Source organism: Cuculus canorus, chromosome 2 (genome assembly GCF_017976375.1).
Source record: "Cuculus canorus isolate bCucCan1 chromosome 2, bCucCan1.pri, whole genome shotgun sequence".
NCBI lineage: Eukaryota > Metazoa > Chordata > Aves > Cuculiformes > Cuculidae > Cuculus > Cuculus canorus.
In genome coordinates, this window is record NC_071402.1 from 78,427,219 (window position 1) to 78,453,574 (window position 26,356).

At 38.9% G+C, this 26,356-nt stretch overlaps 1 protein-coding gene across 5 annotated transcripts in view; it reads left to right on the forward strand.

The window, feature by feature from the left end:
• TRIO (trio Rho guanine nucleotide exchange factor) overlaps window positions 1-26,356 on the forward strand; it is a 249,072-nt gene that overhangs the window by 45,062 nt on the left and 177,654 nt on the right. Inside the window, exon 1 of one of the 5 annotated variants that reach the window (XM_054057253.1) lies at window positions 10,241-10,313. The exons of the other annotated variants lie outside the window; for them this stretch is intronic. Coding sequence (XP_053913228.1) covers window positions 10,256-10,313 — 58 coding nt within the window. The 5' untranslated portion in view covers window positions 10,241-10,255. Of the gene's footprint in view, window positions 1-10,240; window positions 10,314-26,356 lie in introns of those variants that run through there. 5 annotated transcript variants of the gene reach the window in all.

Here is a 26,356-nt window from a genome sequence, read left to right on the forward strand (position 1 = left end):
CTTGATACTGCCAGAATTGTATTTAAGTTACATTACAGGTTGTACTGTATGCTTAATCTGCGAGTGTGGAATGAATGCGTAGTTTTTAAGTCCACCCTGTTTCTTGATGACTTCAAGTTCATAGTTCAGAGAAGAGCCTGTACTTCTAAAAATAGAGAACCATTGTAAAGATTAGGAAATTACAGCAGGAGGACAGAAGTTCAATATTTGGTTTCATAAAGACATGGGAGAATATTGTAGATTCTTGTTGAATTTCTCTGCTTTAAAAAAAAATGAAAAACAAGCACCACCACCAAAACCCAAACCAAAACCAGCAGATCTCTACACTGTGAACATGACATCTACTTGAACGTGGGCTAATGTTTGATAAGGTAGAGTACGCCAAAGGCACTTCAGCTTACAAGTTCTGTAATTTAACTAAAGATATGGTTAAATGCAATAGAAAATTTGCAGGTATGTTTGCAGAGTATTTTTGCATGCTTGAAAAGCTTTCCTTGTGAAAGTAGGAAAGAATTATGTAGTGCTTTCTAAGTGTACACAGAAGTGTTAAGCATTAGTAATATACGCTGATCTGACATGAATGTTTGATATTATGAATGTTGTGGTTGGCATTTCACGCTTCAAAATGTCTCTCAGTGTTCATTTTAAGTATTCTGAACGCTGTGTGTTACAAGACATTAAAGAACTTTCTTATTGTGATTTGTACCTCTAGACCTGAGGTTTTCTCTGAGCAGCAGTTTGACACAAAAATGTGTTTTAACTTTATCTCTGTTACATTGTCTAAATTTTGCTGAGAGGGTATTTTTGGGAGGGTGGGGGAGGAGAGGGTAGCTTCTACATTTTTTTTGGACTTCAACTTATGCCCTTGCTACAAGCTAGAGGCTTTTAAGAGGTTCCTGCTGTCTGGTTATCTCTTCATCTGTTTAAAACAATGAACAAACAAACCTTGCTGTTTTTTCTGAAGCACCTTCAGAAACAATCTCTTATTGTAATTTGATCTGAAGTGTCCAATAAAATAGTTAAAACATTAAACAGAAGAAGCTTTTAAGGCAGGGCCATCACTGACAAATTGAACTGCAGTGTTACAAAAAGCACTGCCAATTCTCGCTTTGCTTTTCTTGATTCTGCAGCATTACTGTAAAGCATGGCTGATGTTAATTTCCAGGGTTAAATATATTTCATTTCAATGGGACAGAAATTAAATACTTATTTCAGTCCTATTAAAATCTTTTGTGAAGGTTAAATAATATCTGTGTATGTAAAGAATCATATACAAATGTAGTTAACTGAAGCTTAAACTTCAGGATGCTAGGAACACTAAAGGCAAGAAGCAAGGTTAGTGCTTATAGTATTCTTACAGTTAAGAAAGAATTTTTAGAAAAAGAATTGTCATCCACACGTTTTTAAATAGGGTCTGATACTGAAGTTCAGATTTTTTTTTTTAACTGGACAGGATTCGTATTTCTAGTTATGTAACTTTTGCAGAAGAGATGCCTTTCAGTAGTAAATGAAATAGATTTTTGTTTTTCTTTTAAATAAATGGAATGTTTATGAACGTTTTGGTGGGCTGAACTCCTTAATGTGGATCATTGTGGTTTTAATGGAAAGGAAAGGAAATGAAATGAGGTTATTATGCAAGTGGATTAGAAACTAGATGGTAGAAAAACTTCTGCTGAACTAGAAGGTTCCAGATATCTAGGAGATGGAGTTACCTAGCCTGAAAAGACATTTGAGAAGTTCTTCATGCTTTAAGAAAATACTGTTTATTGCAGGCAGAATTGTTGTGCAGGGCTGGTAGTTTGCTGTCAGTTCTCAAGGAATGCAACTAAAGTAGGCTTTTAGTCACCCATCAGATGAACATTATAGTTGAGGGTATGGTGTTTTACTGGTTTGTCATTTTTATGCTTTTCTTTGGATGTGAAATGGATCTGTTCGTCTGATCATATAACTAGAATGCATATGCCACCAGTTTGATGTGACTACCTCTGTTAAACGGGCAGTTTACAGTGTAAAAGCTGCTGCAACAGGGACATTGAAGTAAGCCAGGTGAGGTCCCTTCTGTTCCTTTTGGCCCAAGCCTACAATTGCTGCATTGTAGGGGTTGCCACATGATGGAAAAGGCTTCCTTTGAAAAACTAAACTGAGAAATTTTAGTCTAAAATGATCTCTTGAGTGGGTGGAAAATCAATAATAATTAAATGAAGGCTATATGTGTTCAGAGCTGCAACAGTAATGCTTCATTGACTTCCAAAAATTCAGATAAAATAAGTTATTTTTTTATCAGTGATTTGCTGGAAGGGTTTCCAACCTGAAGCCTATTACCCTGTATTCTCTGTGATAATCAAACTTGCCAGATATAAATTAACTGAGTTACTTGCTTACCTACAACGAGGAAGGATTTTCCCAATATTGAGTTGCAGTGTTTTGGAGACCTAAAGTCTTTCCCCTCTGTGCAAGTTGGTAAGGGGAGTGTGGAGCTACTAGAATGAAGTGTACCTACACTGATCGTAACCATATTAGCTTAAAGTGCTGTGTTAAGTACAGAAGCATAAGTGGCATAAACTTTCTGTGATACCTGCCCTGGTTAATGGGAATGTAATTAGGAATGGCAGCTTGGGATCCAGCTTGGGCTTCTACTGCTCTTTTACTTGTACACTTAGTAGAAGCAGTTATGGTCAGAACCAAAGCGAATGCTCGGTTTAGCACCTGACTTCAGTTGCCTTTATTTAAAGAAGGAAGTAGTTTCAGCTATTAGTCAAAATCTGTCTTTGAAGCTGTTCAACTTCTCTTCCAGTCAGGGAAGAGAGATATGTTCCTAGAAAGATGATTTCTTGTGGGCTGTAGTTTGCAAGCATAGCATTTTTGATCTAACCATCCGTTATATTTATTGTATTTCTCAACCTCCCAAGTAGAATGCCTTATTTGTCTAAAAATTCCCTGCAATTCTCTGAACAGGCTATGATTGTATCTGTTGGATTTTTGGCTTGGTAAACTTAAATATGCAAGAAAGGCACAAATGCATTTCACATTCCCTACTGCCCTGGATTTGCCAGTTTTCTTCATCAGAATGTTTGAAATTACAGAGAGCTGCTGTTCTCTCTGTTAACCTTTGGCAGAAGATTACTAAAGGGAGGTGAATGCAAATGGCTAAATTGTTGGGTTTGCTTCTACAGGAGTGACTAATCTTATGGTAGTTTATGATGTTGTTTTATTACCACCTTATATATGACAGGTCGACCACCCATGTTTTTGAACTTGATGAATCTGTGGTAACCTCAAGATGTAATCGCCGAAAACGTTGCTCTGATTTAATGGTCAAAAAGCAATCTTTAGTTCTTCTTTATATATTTACAATACTAGTGAATCCTCTGTCACTTTTTCTTGAGGAATTATGGTACAGGCCTATGATATTGTTGGCATCTTTTCCTGTTTAACAACTTGCTGCAGTCATTTGGATTTACAGCAGGAAGGTTAATATTGTGATAAATAGATGGGATTTTCTGAGATGATTCACTTGAAGGGGAAAATAACTCAGAATATTGGATGCTAATATGCAATCCTGACAGTGACTGTTAATATGTTAATTTAATTTTGTTTACATAAAAGAACTCAAAGTTTGATTGCAGATAGTTGAATCAGAGAGGTTACTCCAGCAAAGTTAGGATTGAATTAGTTCATCATACCGAAAATAGCGGTATTACTTATGCTATAATTTCCTGTAACTGTTCTCTTTCATAAGGATAAACTGCATTCTAGGTGCTTTTCATTGAACAAATAAGAATATAAGAATAAGAAATACATTTGGGAAATGTATTTCTAGGCACTCAGCAGTAACTGTTCAAAGTTGATCTGTAGACTGGGGATTTTGGAAGAGATTATGAAAACTAAATGATAACAACGAATGTCTCAGTGCACAATAAAATGGTCATGTTTTACCTTCTTCACCAGGACCAATGATACATTAAACTTTAGGAGTGATCTAGTGAAGTCCAAGAAAGTTCATGGTATCAGTTTATCTTCAGTAAAAATGCCATGTTCTAATACAAAGGAAAGCAAAACTTTCGCCATAGTTGAGGTAAGAGATGGGAATCAAAAAGAACAAGAAGAGCTCCTGCTACTACATTACCAGCAGAAGAATAAAAAAAGAAAAAGGGTGCCTGCTACTGGGTGGGATGAATGCTTTGCTTACGATGTATATGAGGCTGAGGTACTCAATGCTTTCTTTTCCAACAAGAACTACCAGGTCTTTGTACCTTCAGATGAGATTTGGGAAGGAGAATAACAACCAGTAGTGCAAGAGGCTCCTATTGAGTAGCTCTTCGAGTCTTGACCTATGCAGAGTCCATGGGACCAGATGACATGCATCCGAGGGTGCCGAGAGATCTGCTTGACATTTTAATAGCCCCAGTCTATTATATTTGGAAGGTCATGCAGATAGGAGGGGTTTCTCAGTGACTAGAGAATGGTAAGTGCTCCACTTATCTTCAAGAATGGCAGCTACAAGCTGGTCAACTTCACTTTGTCCTATGGAAAAATCATGATTCAAGTCCACTTGATAGCCATCATGGGTGTACCAAAAGTGAATCATGTCTGACCAAACCCGTTACCCTCTGTGATTAAATGACTGTGTCTGTAAGTATGGCAGAGAACAGTGGATATAATCTGCTTTGATTTCAGCAAAGCTTTTGATGTGGTCTCCCCACAGCAACAACCTCGTGTTCAAGTTGGGACACTGCGATCTAGATAGGTAGGCTGCCTATTGAGAGGAAAACTGCCTAAACCTTCAAGCTCAGAGAGTAGTAGTTAATGATTAATTTTATACCTGTTGCACGTGGATTTCCTCTATTCTGAGCCCTTTGCTGTCTCGCGTTCTGATTGGTGACGTGGAGGAGGAGATGGTATACCCTCATTAAGTTTGTGAATGTCACCAAACTGGAGAGTGTAGCTCATATGCTTGAGGGCAGACTACCTTTCAGAGGTGCCTGGGTTGGAGTTACACACTGACCTTATGAAATCCAACAAGAACAAGTGTGAAGTCCTGCACGTGGAATCAACTAACTCCCTGCAATGATGCATTCTGGGGACTGAGTGGTTGATAACAGCTCTGCATAGAAGGCTGTGGCTGTCCTGGTGGACTGTAGGCTCCACATAAGCCAGCAGTGTGCTCTGGCAGTGAGGCAGAGCAACAACATCCTGGGCTATGTTAACCGAAACATAGCTAATAGACTGAGATGATGAATTTTCACACTGTATTTGGTATCTCGAATATTGTGTTGAGTTTTGGGCCAGTTGAAGACAAATGTTGGTAAACCTAAGCAGTTCCAGCTGGTGAGCCACCAACACTGTTGAGTTAGAGCTGTTGCCATGTAAGAAGGGGCTGAGGTAACTGGGCTTGTTCTACCTGGAGACAAGAAGGCTTCATGCGACCTAATAGTAGCTTTCTGATACTTGGAAGGAGGAAACTGAGAAAATGAAGTCAGCCTCTTTACTCAATGTGTCGTGTAAGGAGCAACAGACAACAGTCACAAAGTGAAACTAGGCAGGTTTTCACTGTAAGGGTAGTTGAGCACTAGAAGAGGTTTCCAAAAGAGGCTGTGGGATATGGCCCTTGGAGGTTTCCAAGACCCAGCTGGATTAAACCCTGAGCAACCTGGTCTCACCTCAGAGCTGATCCTGCTTTGGGCAGGAGGTTGTATTAGGATCCTACCAAATTTCCTTCCAGTCTGAGCCATTCTATGTCTGAAGCCAGCATCCAAGCAACTTCCATTGGTCTCTCAAGATCCTAGTGACCTTGTAGTACTTACCTGAGAATTTGTGATTACTTGTTAAAGTTACAGACTTCCTTTCACTTAGATGGTGTAGAGAGATTCTGGATATCCACTAGGATCTTAAGACTGTAAATTATAGTTGGTTAAGTATAGGTCTAAAGATAGCGGTAAGGACAACATTAAGTACTGGGTGATGCTGAAATGACTCATAAACAGTTGGGTGAGTGAAGAAACTTTATCAATCAGAAAACTGAGGCAGAATAGTAAACCCACTTCCACATAGGTGTTATAGCTGTAGTTCCAGGATCACTCCTGGTGAAAAGAAGCAATCTCAAAAAAGAAGTGCAGTGTAATTTAGAGAAGAAGCAGGTGGAGAGGAAATCGTGGACCGTCTGTTATGTCAGAGTATTACTGTATAGCAATGGAGAACTGTAGGTGAAGGCATAAACCTAAATAAACATCTTGTTACATTAAAAGCAAATGTCTTAACCCCACCCAATTTACTCGCTTACGAGTCCTTATTATCCTGTGAATCTTCCTGTGCAAATTTAAGCTATGAAAGTCTGACGTGTAAACATTAGCTCTGAGGGCAGAATACTAAAGCTTCAGTTAATGGTTGTGTCCAAGGGATACTAAAAATCCCAAACTTGGGCATCATCACAACTCTGCTCCAACTCAGGTGGCTTTCTGCATGTAGGACTTCCTAGAGAAAATTTTACAAACTGCTTGAATGTTAACTGTGAGAAATGTTCCTAAGATGAAGTGTGAGATGTTGTAGTACTGAGAGTCGTAATTGATTTTCAGATAAGCCAACAGTGAACTAATATTTTATTTTTGAGCAAGAATGTACTGAGTATAAAATTTAAATAAGATATAATATTAAAAATTACTTTGAGAATTGCCTTTATGAGTAGTGAAAAGTTTACCCCTTATTCCCATATCCAAATATCTCTTAAAAGTATGATTTAGAAATTTAATTAGGAAAAACAGAGCTGTACTCCATGAATTTAATTATGCAATGATGCTTAAAGAAAAAAAATAGATAATGAGCATGGGAATGAGTTTGGATGACAGGATATAGAAAGTGAGAACAGTGGTCAGTTTGCAACTTTTTTCACTCGTGTGCTTTTGCTTTCTGTAGGTATGCAGGCTGTTAAAACACGGTGTGGGTCTGTGCCTCTCTGGGATGTCTAGGTGGGCTGAGGAGCGGAGTGACTGCTGGTGGTGGTCTCTTGAGGTTACAGGCAGGTGCAGCTGGACTCAGTCCTCCCAGTCCCCACAGTGGGAACACTAGGGCTGCGCTGGGCAGTTGCTGGGTAGAAGTCAACAGTTGCAGGCCTGGTCCAAATGTGCCTGCAGTTGGAAATTTCTGAAAGAGATCCCTGTGTAGCCCGTATTTAGCTTTCAGTTAGGTAGTTTAGAGTGTGGATTTTTTCCGTTCTTTGAGGGATAATTATTTCTTTGATAGATTTCCCACATAATGTTGGCAAGGCCAGTGCGTAGTACTACATAGATACTTACTGGCCTGTCACGGTGGGCTGCATTAATATTCGGCAGTAAACCCTGGCATCCTGTTATAAATTGGAATTGCTTACATAGTTGGCATAGTCTTACTGGAGTAATTGCTGATGTATGGAGCAATGTTTCATGGTAAAACACTCTTTCAAGTGCCTGAGTCATGTTAGAGGCATGTTGTCTGGAAAGAGCTAAAACAGATTCCTTCTTGGTTTCCTTTGTACTCATTTCCTGGAGAAGAATAGGGAGTTTAGTAATTTCTTTCTGTGTAGCAGACTGACATGGGATAGCCGTGGCCCTCAGTTAGGACAGGTCGTGTCCTAGGTCTGTCATGAGACCTATCAGTGCTATGGATCAACGTGCTTGTTGTGACACAGATCAGTGTTTTCCTACTTATATAGTCAGTGACTTATCAGTGACATACATTCTGATACACACATTGAGGAGGTGTTCTGTTACATGGTGAGCAAAGGCAAAATAGTAGAAGAGGATCCTGTCCTTCTTCTTCTGCTTAAAAAAAAAAGCTTTTCTTAGTCATATCACTTTTTTTTATGAGCTAATCTGCTCTCGGCTTCTTTAAGAAAATGATGCTGCTTTGTTTGGAAGTCCTGGAAACAAAAGGCAAGGTTTGTGAATGACTGGCAAACATACGCAGAAATCTGGAAACTCTCTGCCTTGCTCCTAGTTTTGCTGTACAAATAGTTAAGCGAGTCTGTAGAAGACCAGTGCAGACAAGGAAGCTGGAATCTGTCTGCCCAAATGTTTCTGCCAGGCAGAACAGCAGTGAGTAATATTCCAGATTACAATGAGAGAGGAAGGACTGTCTTAATTTGGGGTCATTGTTTTAAACGGCTTTGAGTTTTTTAAGCACCAAAGTGGCAATATCTGATTTAAAGCAAATAAACATATTTCTTTTTCCTTGGTGTAAACCAGGTAATCTACGTAATGCAGAGGCCAAATTTGAACTCAGTTTTTCCTGGAGCATTAAGGCAACAGCCTGTGAATAAGGCTTAAGCTGTGGTTTGATAAGATGTGGCACTTCACCAGAGCGGAGTAGAGACATTGAATCAGTTGGCCTAGAAGTGCTCCTTTTATGACCTGGATTTCTTGTGCTAGCACACGTGTGCCCTGTGTCACTGTGGCACACTGCCAATCAGTCATGAAAAATGGCAGTTAAACTTCAATTTTTATGTAGTTTTTAATATCTCATCTTTGTCAACCCAACCCAAGGAAGCCAGTTTCTTTTAACTGGGTGTAGTAATCTCTCATGCTCATATCTGGCATTAAGAAGTTTAAATCCGTAGGTCATGTTATTATTCAGGTATATTGACTTTTTGATCAGAGGTGGTGAAATAATGGAGCATTAAATATCTTTAAGGTGAAATCAAGCAGAGTATTATGTTCTTCTCTACTTCTACTGTACTTTGTTTGGTTTGATCATCTGGTGCTGTAGACAGGAGTTGTTACCTTACTAATGCTTAGTTTGTTCTTCGTTCAATAGTTGATATAGAGTTATCTAAATCTTAGGTGTGTGTTATATTGAAGTGATAAAATTATCAGTTATAAATTAACAATTTATAATTGTTCAGGTTACTTTTTATATCTGTAGAGTAGTAACTAAACAGAGTATTGGGGCATTGTTAGGGTTTTATTTAGTTTTGTTTTGGAAAGGATATTCTAGTGTTTTAGAGAGTGGGATATCACATTAGTTTTAATTTTCTAAGGCAGTGTGTATGTAGACTTTCATTTAGATAATGTAAATACCTGCAGAAGGATCAGCATTTCAGAAACTGGGATGTGGATGTTCAGGGATAATTGAAGGATCCTGTTTCATGTAAATGTAAGCGTAGATTAAATTATTAAGGAAATGATTGTACATTTTGTATATTTATGTAGGATCTCTTTGCTTGCAGTTTCTCATGTACACTGAAGCTTTTTACGTAACGGATGTTTATTATTGTGCCATGATGATCAGATAATAGAATTCGTAAAAACAGAGCATAGGATTAAGTTTGCAGATGATCTGAATAAAAAAAAAAAAATAATTGCGAATTCTCACAGTTGACAGCTCTAAAGGGGGCAGTAATAACTGAGAATGGCTAGTGAATGTCCTCCTAATGTTCAACTTCCACGATTGAAACAGTAGGCTTTTGTAAGATGAGTGGGCAGAGAGAGGGTTGACTTTTGAGTTTGAATTACATTGCATTGCATATTTCAAGTTTTCCCATTTGTAGCATGCTGTATGAGAGCTATTTAAGTTCAGACACTCCAGTGGTGAACTCTGTTACTCAGTTTTATTGGAATGTCATTGCTTAAAGTATGAACTAAGAAAGTTCAGATTACTAAACTGAAATTTTAAATATGGAATTAGAACCCTTATTTATAATTATTTGCTTGTCATAGATAAATATATAGAAGATTAATAGCTTAGTGATCCTTCCTATTGTTGAGTTTTACAGCTACCAGATTTATGGTGCATGACTCCAGACTCATATGAAGCTAGGGAGGAGACTGTGTTTTTAAACTGTCCTCCGATCTGGGAACAGTTGCATCTGGGTATTAGATAGGATTAAATAGCAATCATTGTCAAAGCCTATTTGGTAGTAAATCCGGGCAGAGCAACTGTTAAGCAAACTGACAGTCTAGCAAACTGTACAGGCAGAAGATATGCATTGACGAAGATGACTTGGATTCCGAACATGTATTGTACCTCTTTTCATCTGCCTATTCAAACAAGGGTAGTTGAAAAATATTTTTACTTGGAATCAGAACTTCTTGGAGAAGATAGAAACCTAGCCGTTGTGGAAACTATGTCATGTTTGCTGGGGTCTTGTACTCAAGTTCTGAGTTTCTGAAGTCAATTAATTTTTCCTCATAAAAGGATAAGGATTTAATTTGCTGTTGGTCCCATGCATCATTTAGTTTATCTATTCTGTTGGCCACAGATATATTGAGCCTCTGTTTTACGAACAATGTGTTCTTTTAAATGGGATGCAAAACAAAAAACTGGTGTACTGATACTTCTGAATGGTAAGTCACTTGAATATTTATTGAACTTTGTCTTGTAATGGCATGTTACTGTATAATATTCAAAATTCAATTAAATGCATAGCTATACACATTTAATAGAATCCTCTCTACTTGTATGTTAGTTAATGACCTTGTAAGATGGAGAAACAGAAAACAGCTATGGTGGGTGAATCTTGACAGTGCTTCTTGACAATGTGTCAAAGCAATTCTGTATTCTTTTACTCTCCAAATAGATGTGGGTAACACTTCATGTTTTAGCATGATGTAAGTGATAATGGCAGCTGTGGTATTAAGTGTCAATCAAAATAGTGTGCTTGTAATATTAGTCATCTGCTGAAGGGAGCATAAATGCAGATATTCAGCTCATTATAGAGAAGGAATGCCTGTGGTGTGTTCAGGGTGAATAGCGCTTCCAAGTAAATGAAGATTCTGGAGATAAAGATGTACTCAGATAAGCTAATGGCCTCCTGTGTCAAAATAGCATTGCTCACCTGACAACTAGTCATTCAAAGACGTCTTTGAGCCATTAGCAACACAATTATTTTCTTGCTCTAAAGCTGCTATTCTGGAGAGTGAAAATTCAGAGGATGGTGTTGTAGCTGACTGGTGTAATGTAGTAATTCTGACTCTTGTAATTTGATTTGTCATCTCCAATGGGTTTCCAACAAGTGTTCTTGTCTGCTTTAGGTTAGTTTTGTTGTAATGCAGGGTTTTCATGTTACTTCCCTTAAATTTCTTTAAGTGTCTTTGGTAATAAGAGGGACCACTAAAGATCTTTCCTAATTTAAGACTCTAGCTGGCTTATGACATACAGTTAACTTTGCTTTGGCTTGTCCCAGTGTGTTAAAATTCAAACTCACAGCTCAGCTTCTAATATGTGATACCTCTGAACAGAAATATATGGATGCAGTTGATTTTTCTAACTACTTCTGCTTGCTTGTTTGGGCTGAAATTTCAGAACCAGATCAGCTCTGTGGCCTGGGACCAGAGTCAGCTCTTAGTCTTCACTAATATGCTTCTGTCTACTGTACTTCATAGGTGCGCATAAATACCAGGCATGTATTGAAGGAATAGATTATATTTTCTCTTGTTTTTGATTATAAATTTAAGCATAGGGGACTTTTTTTTTTAAAAAAAAAAGTGTTTGACCTTATTTTTTTTTTAACAATATCCAAAATGTGCAAAATCAAGTACACATATTCAATTTACACATATAAGTTTGCATGCACTTGGCTTGTACAAAGGGTTGTTTTCTTTTGCCTAGTATTAGCTCAACTTTCTGTCCTACTTTAAATTTGTATTTGGAAATCTGCATACTTGCCTGCCTTGTGTTTTGGGTTGTCTCTGTGAAGAGAGTCTCTTCCTGATAAAGCATGGTAGTTTTAATAGCATTTCTTTTTTGAGATCATGGAGAATTCTATTTACTTTGAAATTTTCCTGTATGTCGTTCTCTCTTCTCTCTAAAATTGAAACTTCCCTAAAATGTTCTTCTTCCAGATGACATGTCCATTTCAGCAGGGATATGTACTTCTTTGACTTTATTTTTAACCAGTTTGGCGATGGGACAGCTATACTTGATAAACAGGATTTAATGCATGGTAGCCTCTCTTGAAACTACTGATGTGGTGGTAGTTAATCAGACTAAGAATCCCCAGCCTGCTTTTGGTCATTATCATGAAATTCTGGCTTAAGTTGGCACTGCCACTTACTATTGACTGAATTATGCCCTTGATAGTGCAGTTGCATGGAACTTGACAGAACCTATTTCTTGGCTTTTGCTGTGTGCCACTGCATATGTGTACACATGTGTACCCCCACAATCACTTAATGAGCTATCAGTAACTTTGCACAGATGTCACTAGCAGAAAATTAAAATATTTTAGTTTAGTGTTAGTCTTTGATTAAGGCTTAATAGTGTAATGCCTCTTTTTTGGAAAACTTCAAGGAAGTAGAACTAACTTTCCTCTATATCTTTATGCTTAGTCCACTGGCTGCCAGTACTTACTTTCTGCCTACACAAACTGTATGTTATTGCATTAATACGTTTGCTAGAAGATGTTACAATGCTTGCTATAATTATGTCTTTAATTCGATTGTGATCAGTTGATAGGTGCTGACAGACTAACAAATAGCAACACTGGATTGAAGTGGTACAATGGAAGCAAGCTAGAAAGACTTACTTTTTATGTAAATGCTCTTTAGCAATTCTTTCTTGCTGTAATTGTAATCTAAGAGTGATTCAGTTTTTTGGATGTTGCAAGGCAGATATCCAGTGGAGGTAGAGGGCTATTGCTCAGACTCATCAGCTGTCTCAAACCTTAGTTCAAAAAAAAAGGAAATCACAATATATCTATCACATTTAATTGGAAGTCTTTGTGAGGAATCAAATTTTTCAATACCATTATCTTTAATGTGTGATAGTATACTCTAAATTAGAAAGATTAAAAAAAAAAATTAATAAGGTTAGGGAGCTTATATCCATGGAAATTCATTGAGCCAAAAACTTGAAGAATGATGATGGCTCAACAGATCTGGACATAGGAATGGTCATTTGAAAAGTGATTTTAATGGCAGTCAATTACCCAAAGAGGTCAGAAGCAGGCCTTGTGTAAGGATGGGATTATCTCACATCTGCCAGTGACAGGCTGCTTTGGTAGGTGACTTAAGCTTCTGATACTGGCCCTGAGAAGAATTTTCGACTCATTCTAGGTATTTTCTCATACATCCAAATAAATTTTAGCTTTATTGATTTTGATTCTTAAATATACTTTCTTTATATAATGATTAGTTAATAACAAAGCTATCAAGAAGACAAGTAGAGATGCTGTGTTATCGTGCTGTAACTTGGATCCTTAGTGTTATATGTATTGTTATTTCAAGAATAAGTGATAGAGTAAGTCTTGTTAGTTCAAGATTTTGTTATTTATGAGTCTCAGTTACTTCATGTTTGTTTTCCCCATATGCAGAGAGGGTAGTACAATTTTTAGTCTGCTTTTAATCAGGGTTGTTTTGGTGCTGCTAACAGTATTAGTATTGGGACATAAATATATCCTGCTAGCTTGCTTGTGTTTTGTTCTTTGAAGAGTTATAGGCCATGGAGTTCTTGTTTGGTGCTCAGGAACCAAATTCAGAACTGATTTGTCATTTGAAATGTACTGATTTGACCTAACTGGGATAAATTTGTATACAATTGAGTTGTATATGTAATAGTCTAAGTCTTGCTTCTGATCCTCATGAGAAAAGAAGTATACTGAGTCAAAGCATGTGCTGCCGAAAGGGGTTTCTAGACATCCCAAACTGATGTACGTGTACTTCTGAGTTCTGTTAAATAACTGCTGAAGAGGACTAGTCCTCTTAATATGTGTTGTGTTGTGTGAAGGGTAACTGGATAGTAGATAAAATGGTCCATCTTGTAGTTCAAGTAATGCCAATGAACTGACTTGTCATTACCATGAGCAAGTGTGATGAAATGGTAGTGGAGATAAAGTAAAATATAAAAGCTGTGCCTAAACAGCTTAGTAAGAATATTCTTGTCTGTCAAATCTCCTACATCGTACTGGTCATATACACTAGTTCTTAGTTAGGGAAGCGTGAATGGAGGTTGTTGTGATATATCAGCTATCAAAATGTTTGGGTAAGTCATTTATGGAGAAGTTGCAGCCCAAGGCTTGCAGTCTTCTGCCTGGATGCTCTGTAAAACAGTGTTGTACTCCACACACTTTCCCATGTACTGAGTCCAGAATACACCAATTATCTGTCTGTACACTTTCAAATACCCAAATGACTTGTGCTGAAAAAGGATGTGACACTACTTCATGTTCAAGCTTTCAACAGCTGCCAGGCTAAAACTTCTGACATGACTTAATTTCTCAGAATTGTTTTGTTTGTCTTTTAAATGATAGTAGATATTAGAACTTGGAAATTTGAATGGGATGTCAGGGTATTGTAGCTCAAAAGCAAATAAGAATGCTGCCACATGACTTGTCTGTAACAAAAGTGGCTCTATACCAAAAACACTTCAGTAGAGAGTGCGTCTCATGTAATAACGTGTAAAAATAAAAATATTTGCCAAACTAAATATATCAACTGTTGCTATGCTATACCACTGCCATAAACTTGTGTTTCAACATGATGAGATGGTGTAAAGGGGAGTTGAGGGCAGAATAAAATACATGTGAAAACAGCTAAAGAGAAATCTAATTTCACATTTGTTACTGTTCTACCCTACAGTATAATATTTCTAATGAAACTTGCTAGGTCATTTAAAAATACACCTTGGGACTGCTAATTGGCTTTAGAGTTTAAAATCTTCAGAGACAACTTGTGTATCTTTAACCGTGTCAGGAGCTGAAGACATGAAGGCAGAGGCATTGTTAAAATTTTCCTTAGTGCTATTAAAATGCATTGTAGACGTCTGAAGTAATGTATTCATGTACATTCCAATGCACATTGCTACTTTTTAATGAAATAAAAGTGTTAGCTCCTATTGTCTCAAATTGCTTTTCCAGGAAAACATGTACACTTAGAATTTAGTGTAAAATGAGTCAGCGTTGTAGAAGACCAACAAACTCATTTTAACTGAGCTGAAATTAGGCAGGTTTTGTGAACTGTATTAAACTATTATAACTTGCAGTACTTGAATTGTTGTCTTTATCCTGATTTACAGATGGTATCACATGGTATCTATGCCATACTACCTAATACTTTTTTAAGTCTGAGCATGTTCTTTAAAGGCATGGATCAAAGGTGTTACGACATGCCCGCATGATGAGTGCCCTCTATTGAAATAAAATAATATGGAAAATATTAGGTAGTGGTGGTATTTTGCAAGTAGAGTTACAGAGGTGGATGGCTGGGTAGTTTGGGCATATAAATTCTTTGTGTTGCCCATGCTGTAGAAGGCTGAAGAATGAATAAAGCTGATGGGTAAATACTTGCAGCTTGTGTTAGCATAACAATTAACAGTCTGCACTTTTTTTTTTTTATTTTAATGACTGCAGCCATATCAGGGTTCTATAGATTTGATGCTAAAACTTTCAGCATGAAATTGTGGGAACTCATGAGTTTTTGTTAGGCTGGATTTGTTGTGCTGGCATGTACTTGGAAGTGGGAAGTTGCAGTCAAGTTTAAATAGCTTTTGTCTAGTTTGGTCTGTGAAATGAGCAAGGTTTCATATTGTGTTTTTTTTTAAAAATTGAAGGGGCACTTGATTAGTACATCTGTATACATACTTAACTTGTTCTTAAAGAAATTTGATACTAATTTTGTAGGTATCAATTGTTTCAATACACATTTGAATAGTAAAGCTACAAAAACAGTTTCTTATCAGTATGCCATATAGCCTTAATAAAAATGAGTTTGAAGCTAATTTACTCATAACTTGAGAGTAGGTGAGCTGGTGAAAAATTATTACCTGTTTTTGAGTGCTGAGTTTAGGAGCATGCTTCTGACCAGAATAATGGAACTGCACAAATGCTGCATTTATAGTAATAAGTATCCATTTACAGAAATGGATGAAAGCGAAGGCAAGATGTTAATCTTGTTTTCAGTACAGTGACTGAGTAAGGAGCTGAGTAAGTGGTGTTCATGGAGAACATGTAGCCTTAATTTAGGGTAAATTTTTGTACTTAAGTAGCTGTGTTAGAGCTACACTTACTAAGGTTCAGGCTGCTTGCCTTTGTCATCTGAAGGAAAAAATCTGCTAGAGCAAATTTGATAAATGAAGGGTGAAACCTCCCTCTCTTAGACATGACAATCTGCAAAATCCTTTCTGTTGATTCTTGAGTCAAAATCTGGTTGCAAAACAAAGCATGGTAAGAGTCTTTTATTTGTTTCTAATGAAATTTGCCACAGGGACCGGATGGAGAGTATTTTTGGCCAGGTCGGGAGGGTAAGGTTTACGTGACTTCAGATCAGTTGTATTTCTGCCTCTGTAAGGTTTGGGGGCTGGAGCAGGGATGCAGCGTGTGGCACTCGCTGCTCCTCCGAGCTGAGCAATGGCTCAGCCCTGCACAAAGCTGGTGATGTAATGTGCGCTGCTGCTGCGAGTGCGGTGATCATGTGGAAGCCATGCTGTCATCGGCTTGCATGCAGATAAAGCTGTGCTGCACTGCTTCCCTACCACCGAGCCCATGTGGGGCTCATTTGTGTCTCTGTAAAGCGATTGCTTGTCGCATTCCTAGTCTTCCATTGTCTTAAACCTGCATTTTTAATTAATGCAGCATGTGTGTTAAGAATACGTACGCACCTGCTTAGAGTAATTCAAGCTATGATTTCGAACGTAATCCTTAAGCAAAGGAGATGGGTATTGGACATCTCTTCTGGCATTTCATGCTAATCTTGCTCTCCCTTTCAGGGACAGAGAAGGGGGGGGAACAGGTTGCTGTTAGCAACCGCTTGCATGTTAGAAGTAAAATACTCACGCTTGATTCCCCTGTGGACTTCTGATCACTTTTTTTTTTCTTTTTTTTTTAATGAATTGGTTCATTCTAACAAGTAACATGTTAATAAAAAATTGCTTGTGTGAAAAGATAAAGAAGGAGAGCAGGGAGAAACTCTCATGGAAAACTTCATTTACCCCTGTCTAACAGTCATGCATATGAAGATAAGGGCTATATAGAACAAGCTGCAGATGATTCTTTTTCTCTGTTGTTTGAATTGATATGAACTTGGCTGGTTTTACAATGCAGGATAAAGAAAAGTGTCTTCCCCATCCTCCTCACGCTGATCTTCTGTATGGGTACTGTAATGTAGCAGAGAAGCTTGGATTCATCCTATATTTCCTGTGTCTCGGTGCTCTTAGAGCTTGAGCTCCTTACGGCTGCAAACTAATAAAACGGGAATTTGAAGGAATAAGTGCTGTGCACAAATGAAGTTATTTGACATACATCTTGTTGCAAACTGCTAGTTTTGCTGTAGAAGGAATGTAAAATGTCATGCAAAAAAGGAGGGGGGGGTGGATGAGGAAGGAGTATTCAGCAAAAACTGTTTTAAATTAGTGTTTAAGCACTAATGTCTCCAAGTATGAGTGTAGCCTAGTCTAATTTTTGCATATGGATTTCCATGATGAAAGTGTTATGAAAATGTATGCTTTTTTCTTTTTTTAAAAAAAGGTGTACAAAAGAAAAAGAAATTAGAAAATGGAAGCACTAAATGCCTAATCTTGGAATCTAGGAATGATAGGAAGCCCAAAAGCAATACTTTGTGCTATAAAAAGCTATTTCTTCTGAAGAAAATGCAGTCTGTTTTTTTTGTATTTTTGATTGATTTCAGAGCTGATGGAAATAGTTCTTCCTGTTGTTGCACAGAATAAAACTATGCAGGAGAATTTTCAGTGTGTTTTAGCTTGCTTATTTTTACTGCCCTTACTGTAGTGTTCATCAGTTTCAGTGTGAAAAGAGATTTCTCCAGATGGTGGTTTGGAACAAGAGCCAAAGGACATGATCTAAAATGTTATGTTCCAGCTGTTGCTGCGCAGAATTTAGAAGCTACTGCCTTTCACTTGATCTATGTTTTGAACAGAAAAAGAAGTAGAAATTGCTTACAGATCTTGTTGTTAAAACAACTGCATGTTAAACAAATTTTTTTATAGGAGACTGGGTACCCTTATGATTACCCTGACAGTGTAGACCCCTTAAGCCATGAGTATCTGTAGCAACAGTCAACAGGGAAAGTATCTGACTGCACCAAGAGAAGTGTGCTACTGCTGTGTTGGAACACCACGACAAAAAGGTTTGCCACCTCAGCAATGTAGTGAATTGGGGTATTGCAGTGCTTAGAGATGGATGAGCAGTTCCCACCAAAACAAATGAACTCCCAACAATGTCAATAGGACAGGAGGTACGAATTGAACATCCTGAATGGATAGATAAACTTAAGAACACAGTTCTCCCTACTTCAGATGAGGGAAACTGGTTGGATTTTATCATATCATCTTAAGGTTCAATTAAAAAATGGGCCTTTGCGCTTCTGGCTTGCATATTTCATAGGATCAAAGGGGTAATTCAGGTTGGAAAGTATCTGACTACAAAATACAGATAACTCTTAAGGTTCCTGTTGCCCAGTTAAATGGGAACTGCACATTTTTGTCAGAGTGACTTGGGATCTGGAGTTTTTTTCAACTTTTGTTCCTAAGGCATCTCTTCAGCAAGTGTTGCAGTACACACTGAGGTAACTAGTTTCCCAGTGGTTACTCCTTCTTAACTGAGGAATAGATGACTATGTAAGCTTCTGAGAACAGGATGGTCACTCAGTCAGTGAATTTGGTCATGCTTTATTCTTGAGTATGTATTGTCAGTTACACTTGTCACCTTTTCTTCTCCCACTTCCATTCTGTATGGCATTGTGCTCCCCACCATAATGTACAGTCAGGAGAGGTCTGTCCTGAGGCTAGGCCAAACTCCAGAGCTTATAAAAATGGTAGGAGAGAACCTCTTGCACTTAGCAAAAATGACAAAAACTAAATGTGGCATAAGCATCTATAAACCTTCCAATAAATCTCATATTTTCTTCCTCGAAGGCAGTTTTTGGGATACCCACTTTGGTGAGGCCCCAGTTGCCATGTGATTGTGCTGCATACTAGCTCAGTATTGATGTGGTGCAATTCCTGGCAGCAGGAATGGAGAGTGCATAGGATGCAAAACAGTGCAGGAAGAGGAGGGACATTTCCGTGAACTGTTGTGATTAAACTCAGTGTTTGGAGGTGTAATGTTCTCTGAGTGGATCTTGAGCCTTATCAGAGCTGAAGGATTCAAAAGCATACTCATGTCATACTCCTGGAATTACTCTAAGTTGAGGACTGGATTCTTAGTGTTAAATGAATAGCTATTAGCTACAACAAATATTATTACTTTACTTAAGCATATGAATATGGCCGTTGGAACAACACTGAAATCATTCCCCTCTGGTTATATGCCTCTGAGCTGTGTCCTTGTTACAGGCACCTGGAAGCTTCAGAATCTGGTCTGAGAAAAAGTGAATGAATAAATGATGAATGCCAAAGTTACTAATGTTGCCCAGTGATCTGCAGGTAATTTTTTTTTAAAAAAAACCTGCTGATGGGTCCTTATTTTCTACTGAAAAAGAAAGATGTATGGTCTCAAAGATGCTCTGAAAACCATATTTGGCAGTTAGTGTTCCAGAGATGAATTGCCATTACACCTTTTGAAACTGGTCATCTGCAAGCTCACAAAGCTTCAGAGAAGAGAAAAGAATTGCAGTCTTTGCTGTAATTTTCCCGAATTCTCTTGTTTTGTTGCAATGTGAAAGATGGTGTGAGATTGCTGAGCAGCAATGAATATAGGCAACGTCTATAACAGGAAGCGATAACAGTGCAGTTGGTGAATTGACAGCTCTGATAGCTCTATGGATCCTTTACTTGCATACAAAAGTATGAATTTTAGTTAAGTCTGCCATAAAATTGAAATTGAGACTTGAAGTGCTTGAGTTAAAATCAAGAAAAGCTATCAGTAATCCGATGCATGCACTAACTTTAGTTATCTTTTGCTTCCCTTTCCTAGCCCATTAGGTTGTTGCCATTTTCAGTTTGCACTGTTCTTTTGCCATTTTCTGCTTTATATAAGTTCAGCTGTCTTTCTCACCTTCACCTCAGTAGTCTGATTTCACTTGTAAACCCAAGAACTTGTGTTCGGCAATCATTTTTTCCAAATCTGATCAAAGGAAAGAAACAAATTTATTAATCTGTACTGGCTTCTATGTAGTAACATCAGCACACAGATGTAAAAGGCCTCACAATGGCTGCTCATGAATCTCCTTGTATCTTGCTTAAAACTATTTTTCATGGAATAATACCATCTTTAGAAATTTGCTCACTATCCTATTATTAAAACCTTTCCATGACAAAACGGGAGAACAGGAACCTGCTTTGTGCTCTCTTTCTCTTTCTGGATGCTTGGAAAATATAGGAGGTAGTGTATAAATTACTTGCAGCTGGGGTTAATCATATACAGTTGTTAACTGATAAGCAAAGTTGAATAGAATCACAGAACCATTATGATTGGAAAAGACCTCGAAGATCATCAAGTCCAACCATTGACTGAACACAACCATGCCTGCTAATCCATGTCCCAAAGTGCCATGTCTGCACAGTTTTTGAACACTTCCAGGGATGGTTACTCTATTACTTCCCTGGGCAGCTAGTTCCAATGCTTTACCACTCTTTCAGTAGAAAAATTTTTCATAATATCCACTATCCCAATGTAACTTCAGGCCATTTCCTCTTATCCTGTCACTGGTCGGTTGGAAGGAGACACTAACACCCAGGTGGCTGTAAAGAGCAATAAGATCCCTCCTCAGCCTTCTTTTCTCCAGGCTAAACAATCCCAGTTCCCTCAGCTGCTCCTCATAAGACTTGTACTCCAGACCCTTGACCAGCCTCACTGCCCTTCTCTGGACACACTCTGACATCTCCATGTCTGTCCTGTAGTCCTGTCCAAACCAAACACAGTATTTGAATATAGGGGTACGATTACTTCCCTGCTCCTGCTGGCCACACCTATTTTGATACTAGTCAGGATGCTGTTGATGTTGGTCCTGCACTTGGGGCACAACAACCCTATGCAGTGCTACAGACTAGGAGAAGTCTAGCTAGAAAGCTGCCTGGAGGAGAAGGACCTCGGGGTGTTGGTAGACAGCCAACTGAACATGAGCCAGCAGTGTGCCCAGGTGGCCAAGAAGGCCAATGGCATCTTGGCTTGTATCAGAAACGGTGTGACCAGCAGGACCAGGGAGGTTATTCTCTCTCTGTACTCGGCACTGGTGAGACCGCACCTTGAGTGCTGTGTTCAGTTCTGGGCCCCTCACCACAAGAAGGATGTTGAGGCTCTGGAGCGTGTCCAGAGAAGAGCGGCGAAGCTGGTGAGGGGGCTGGAAAACAAGTCTTGTGAGGAGCGGCTGAGAGAGCTGGGGTTGTTTAGCCTGGAGAAGAGGAGGCTGAGGGGAGACCTTATTACTGTCTACAACTACCTGAAAGGAGGTTGTGGAGAGGAGGGAGCTGGCCTCTTCTCCCCGGTGACTAAGGACAGGACAAGGGGAATGGCCTCAAGCTCTGCCAGGGGAGCTTCAGGCCGGACATCAGGAAAAATTTTTTCACGGATAGGGTCATTGGGCACCGGCAGAGGCTGCCCAGGGAGGTGGTCGAGTCACCTTCCCTAGAGGTGTTTAAAGGACAGGTGGATGAGGTGCCGAGGAGTATGGTTTAGAGATTGTTAGGAATGGTTGGACTTGATCCAGTAGGTCCTTTCCAATCTAGTGATTCTATGATTCTATGACCTTCTTGGCTACCCGCTGGTTTATGTTCATATGGCTGTTAACCAACACCCCCGGGTCCTTTTCTGCTGGGCATTTGGCCTTGTTAAACTTCATACAATTTACCCTGGCCCGTTGATCCAGCCTGTCCGTATCCCAAATAAATAATAAACCTATGGATTTTAAGGATTGAAAATCAATGTTATCATCTTGTGATATGGGGAAGGAAAAAAAGGGCAAATAATTAAACCTGAATCAGTCTAATCATGCAATAACTTCATTACTTTGGAGCTTCTTTATTCCTTCTTTTGGTGTTTCCTTTTATTTTTACTTTTTTGCTTAATTAGCTAGAAGGTAATTTCTCTTGAAATGTAGCTAGGATGGCCTTAAAATTAAAGGAAGGGTTAACTCGGATTTCAGGGTTGTGTAGTTGATATTGCTCATACTGTAAAATAGAGGAAATCCTAAAGGGAGCAACATCTTTGATTCTTTTTGCTTCAGTGTTGACTGGCTACAGATTATCTGAACTGTAGCATTAATGCAGCAGTTCCGAATTCCTACCATCTCAGTCTCTATGTGAGATTTTTTCTTTCCTGTAGAACTTAGTGTAATGCATGGATTTCTGAGCAGGTCCTTTGAAATGAAGAGAATGCTCTTTGGAAAATAACTCCGTGAAAGAGGCTTCTCTGGTATGGAATGGGATTTCTGTCAAAGAAGAGGTAGGGATTAGAAGGCTGATGCTGGAGGGATCAGCCTGGCAGATGAGGCACTTGCTTACTGTCAGTGACATGATACACTGAGTCACTGTTCTGAAGTCCAAAGAGAACATAAAGCATTGATGTATTCTGGGTTGAATGTGGCTTCTTTTGTTTGTACCTATAAAAAAGTCTTGGGTTTATGTTGCAAGTTGAGAAGCAGTTGTGTTCTTAAAGGCACAAGTTTTCAGGATGAGAGCATTCCCCTTTGTGTTTTTTTTCTTAGCTGTGTTTCATGAAAGTTTTGAGTCAGTTGTGTGTGACAGCAATGGGTGAGTGCATCAGCCTCATAGCAAAGAGATGCTGCCTTTAGCCTCAATTTCTGAGTCTCTTTCTGTTTTAATTTACATTTCTATAATTTGTTTGTTGCCATAACTGAACAATGCACAACACTTAAGATACCTTCAAAGTAAGAAAGATTTCTGTGTTCTGGGGCAGCAATGCATTGTTGGGGAAGCTATTTCCAATGTTGTTTTGTATCACAGTTCTGTAACCAAATTGTTAACTTAGAAGATGTGTTTAAGGCAATTTTATCTACTCCCTTTAATTTTGTGGCTGACTAGTTACTGTTCATTGCAGCACAAGATGATTAACAGAGTTATCTTGTTTCCTGTGTCTGAAAGACCCTTCAGCCTTAGACTAGTACAGCAGTTGTCTTGGATGCCTGAAGTACCAGGCGGAGTACCCAGTTTTTGTTACTGCTCTAAAGGTGACTTGCTCATTGTATTTCATTGTCCTTAGGAAGTTTCAGCAAGTTGAGTATGCTGGGAGTAAAGCAGCAGAGTTATGGGAACTCTGCTATTGCCTGGTAAAAAGTGGCTCCATTAGACTGGGTTACTTTCCTGTCTCCAGGGCAGGTGGACGTGCAGCTCTGCAGCCAGATCTTCACCATGGAATTTGGGAACACTTACAGTCCAAGTGGGAGGGGGCTGTCCTGGCCAGTTAGGTAAAGGGCTCTTAGAAATCCCCTAAGGCTGATACCTTTACATAGGAGTGTTGTCCTTTTTATGGGTCTTTCAACTTGATGAATTAATATATTGCAACAAAATATCTTAACTTCATACAGCATGAGAAAAATGATTAGTACAGACAGTTTGTTAAAATTGCCTGGCTAATAGTGTCTTCTCTGAAGTTGTGGGGCAAAGAGGAGGTAGTGTGTTCATGGGAAAGACTTCTTAAATTTCCAGTGTATTCATCTGTATAAAAACTTCAGATGATTTTCTTTTGCTTCTTTCTTGTTTGCGTGTTTTAAAGATCTTAATTGTGTACCACGATGCTTCACTATCTGCTGTGTAATAACAGACTTATATTAGAAGCTTGTATTTCTGTAACTTAGGGGATTGTGTAATTCTGAAAGTTTCATGGGATGTGGGGAGGGTTCTCTTAAATTGACATGGGCTACTTAGTTGTGTGTTACTTAATCTACTAAATTTGAATATTAATTAGCATAATTTTAATTTCTTCCCTCTTGACTGGGAGAAGTGTTTTTATGATGTATGAGACAACAGAAGGGCATGTACTACCTATTAAAAATGTAGAACCGTAAAAGGATTATTCCTTTAATATTTACTGAAAATATCAAGGGTGGTTTTCCTGTTTAAGACTAAAATTATCTCTAAAAGATACTAGTGTAGGATTTATTATTTAAAAACACGTTTTTTAATATAAAAATGCCTTGTTAGGTTAAGCAAATAGTTAAAGGGACAGCATAGTTATGTGCCATGTAAGCACGTACTTCATGCTTTTAAAGGAGATGCATGTGTCATGGGAATGAAAGCACGTTTGTATTTTGTACTTGCCGTGCAGGCTTGGGTTGTGTTCTTCCATTGAGCTCACTGTGCCGGGAGTGGGTCTTCTGCTGATACCTCTGCCTGCTCCATCGGTGGTGGGCTGCGCAGTGGGTGACGGGGTTGCGGGTACTGCGGCGGCAGGAGCTGCAGCCGGCCTGCCAGGGAAGGGTGACATCATCTCCAGGAACATGTGATGCAGCCGGCTGGCGCGGAGGTTGCTGAGCTGTGTAGGGAGAGATTGGTGCAGATATTTATGGCATTTCATTTGAGTGCTGTAAATGCCTTGATTTTTTTTTTTTTTTTAATGAAATCCTTATAATCGCAAATGTTTTGTGGTGTAGAGGCTTTAAAAAGGGGGGACACATGACCCACCCCAAGCCCTTAAGACCTGCTTATGTTGCTGGTTTTTTTTTTATTATTATTGTTGCATTAGAGATAAAAATCAATACTTTCTTGTTGTATTCACCCTCATTGCTCCCCAGCATTCTTTTGTCAATTGTAATCCCCACAGTCTTTTCAGTTAAGCTTTAACATTGCAGAGCTGGAATAAAAGTAGGCTGTTTAGAGCAGCAGGAATATGATAATCCAAGGCAGTGAGCCTTAAGGATATGCAGATCCAGGACACAAGCCAAATGCTAATGTGTTTGCTAGGGTGTTTACCTTGAGCAGCCCCTTAATAGTCAAAGAAATGTTAGCTAAATGTTTCTTGCTTCTTACGTGCCACAGGCAAAGTAAAATGAGCAGCTACTGCGCATCATCTGAGGTGAAGTAGTTTAAGGGCTTAGAAGTCTGAGCAAGCAAGTTGTGGTAACATCGGTGTCTTGGGTAATTTAGAGCTAAGATAGACAGCAAAGTACAGCACTAGTTTCTGCATGCTTTTTAGGTGAGGAGAAAGTGTTTTCTACCTCTAAATTTACTGTAAAGAAAAGGAATCACCATGGTTGATATGAAAGCTGAGCATGCTAAATTGCCATTAAATTTATGGGGTGTAGCTCAAAGCACATTGAAAAAAAAAATTAAATTCACAAGTGTGCCTGTATGCCTTAACAGTCAACTGAAGGCCAAATATTTTGAGGTGGAAAAAGGTATTTGCTGTCTTTTTATATCAGTTATTTAACCCTAAGGTTTTCTTAAACTCTTGTTGAAAGCTTTAGGCCTTGCTGAATGAAAACTTAGTAGGAAGCAAACTGTAGTCAGGTTTAGTAAAAGGCTGATGACCCATAGCCAGTACTCTGGAGGAAGGAATAATGCAAGAGGTTCCTTTAGTGCCATCTTAGACCCCTAAGAGTCTAAGCACAAATGGGAAAGAAACAGCTGTGTTCCTCTGCTCCTGTGGTGGTCTAGAGTTTCCGTATGAATGCAAAATATTGTCCATCGTGTAGAAACCCTCCATGCAGCATGGAGGAACCAGTTTTCCTAGTCTAGCCTTTCTCAGAATGTGTATCAAATTCCTGGTTTGGTTTTGGTTTATGATGTTCATGGAAAAAACAGGCAGCTAGCCAATGTCCAGAAGCAGATTTTTTTAGCACTCTTTTCTTTGTGATTTGTGTGTGCTGAGACAGTGGCCCAGTGGGGAGGGGCTGTTTATCACAAGTGCAGTGATAGGTAATGGTTTTAAGCTAAGAGGGGAGATTTAGATTAGATATTAAGAAGAAATTTTTTACTGTGAGGGTGGTGAGGCACTGGAACAGGTTGCCGAGAGAAGTCATGGATGCCCCGTCCCTGGAGATGTTCAAGGCAGGATTGGGTGAGACTTTGAACATCCTGATCTAGTGAAGGTGTTCCTGCCCATGGCAGGGGGGTTGGAACTGGATGATCTGTAAGATCACTTCTAACCCAAACAATTCTGATTGCTGACAGATGTTTGTCTAAATGCATTGTTTTAAAAATCCCCAGTGGTGAATGGGCCATAGTCTTCCCCAGGCAATCCTGTGTGCTGCGTCACAGTTCTTTCCTTGACAAAACTTCCTGCCATCTGAAGTAAACCTCTCACTGCAATTCTAGCTAGCTTGCTTTTGCTGTCACGAGACATTACATGTGTTGAGGACTGCTGGCGTGTCTGCTTCAGTTCTTTAGACTAAACAGAGTAATTCAGTTTAGTAGCTCTTGACATGTAAACACCTGGCCATCTTTCTCCTTTGGGTGTCCTATTTGGTGTGTCCTGGGTCTGTTTTGAAGGGTGGTGTCCATAAGCAGGTACTGTAGTGGCACAGAAACCTCAATATTGCTAGCT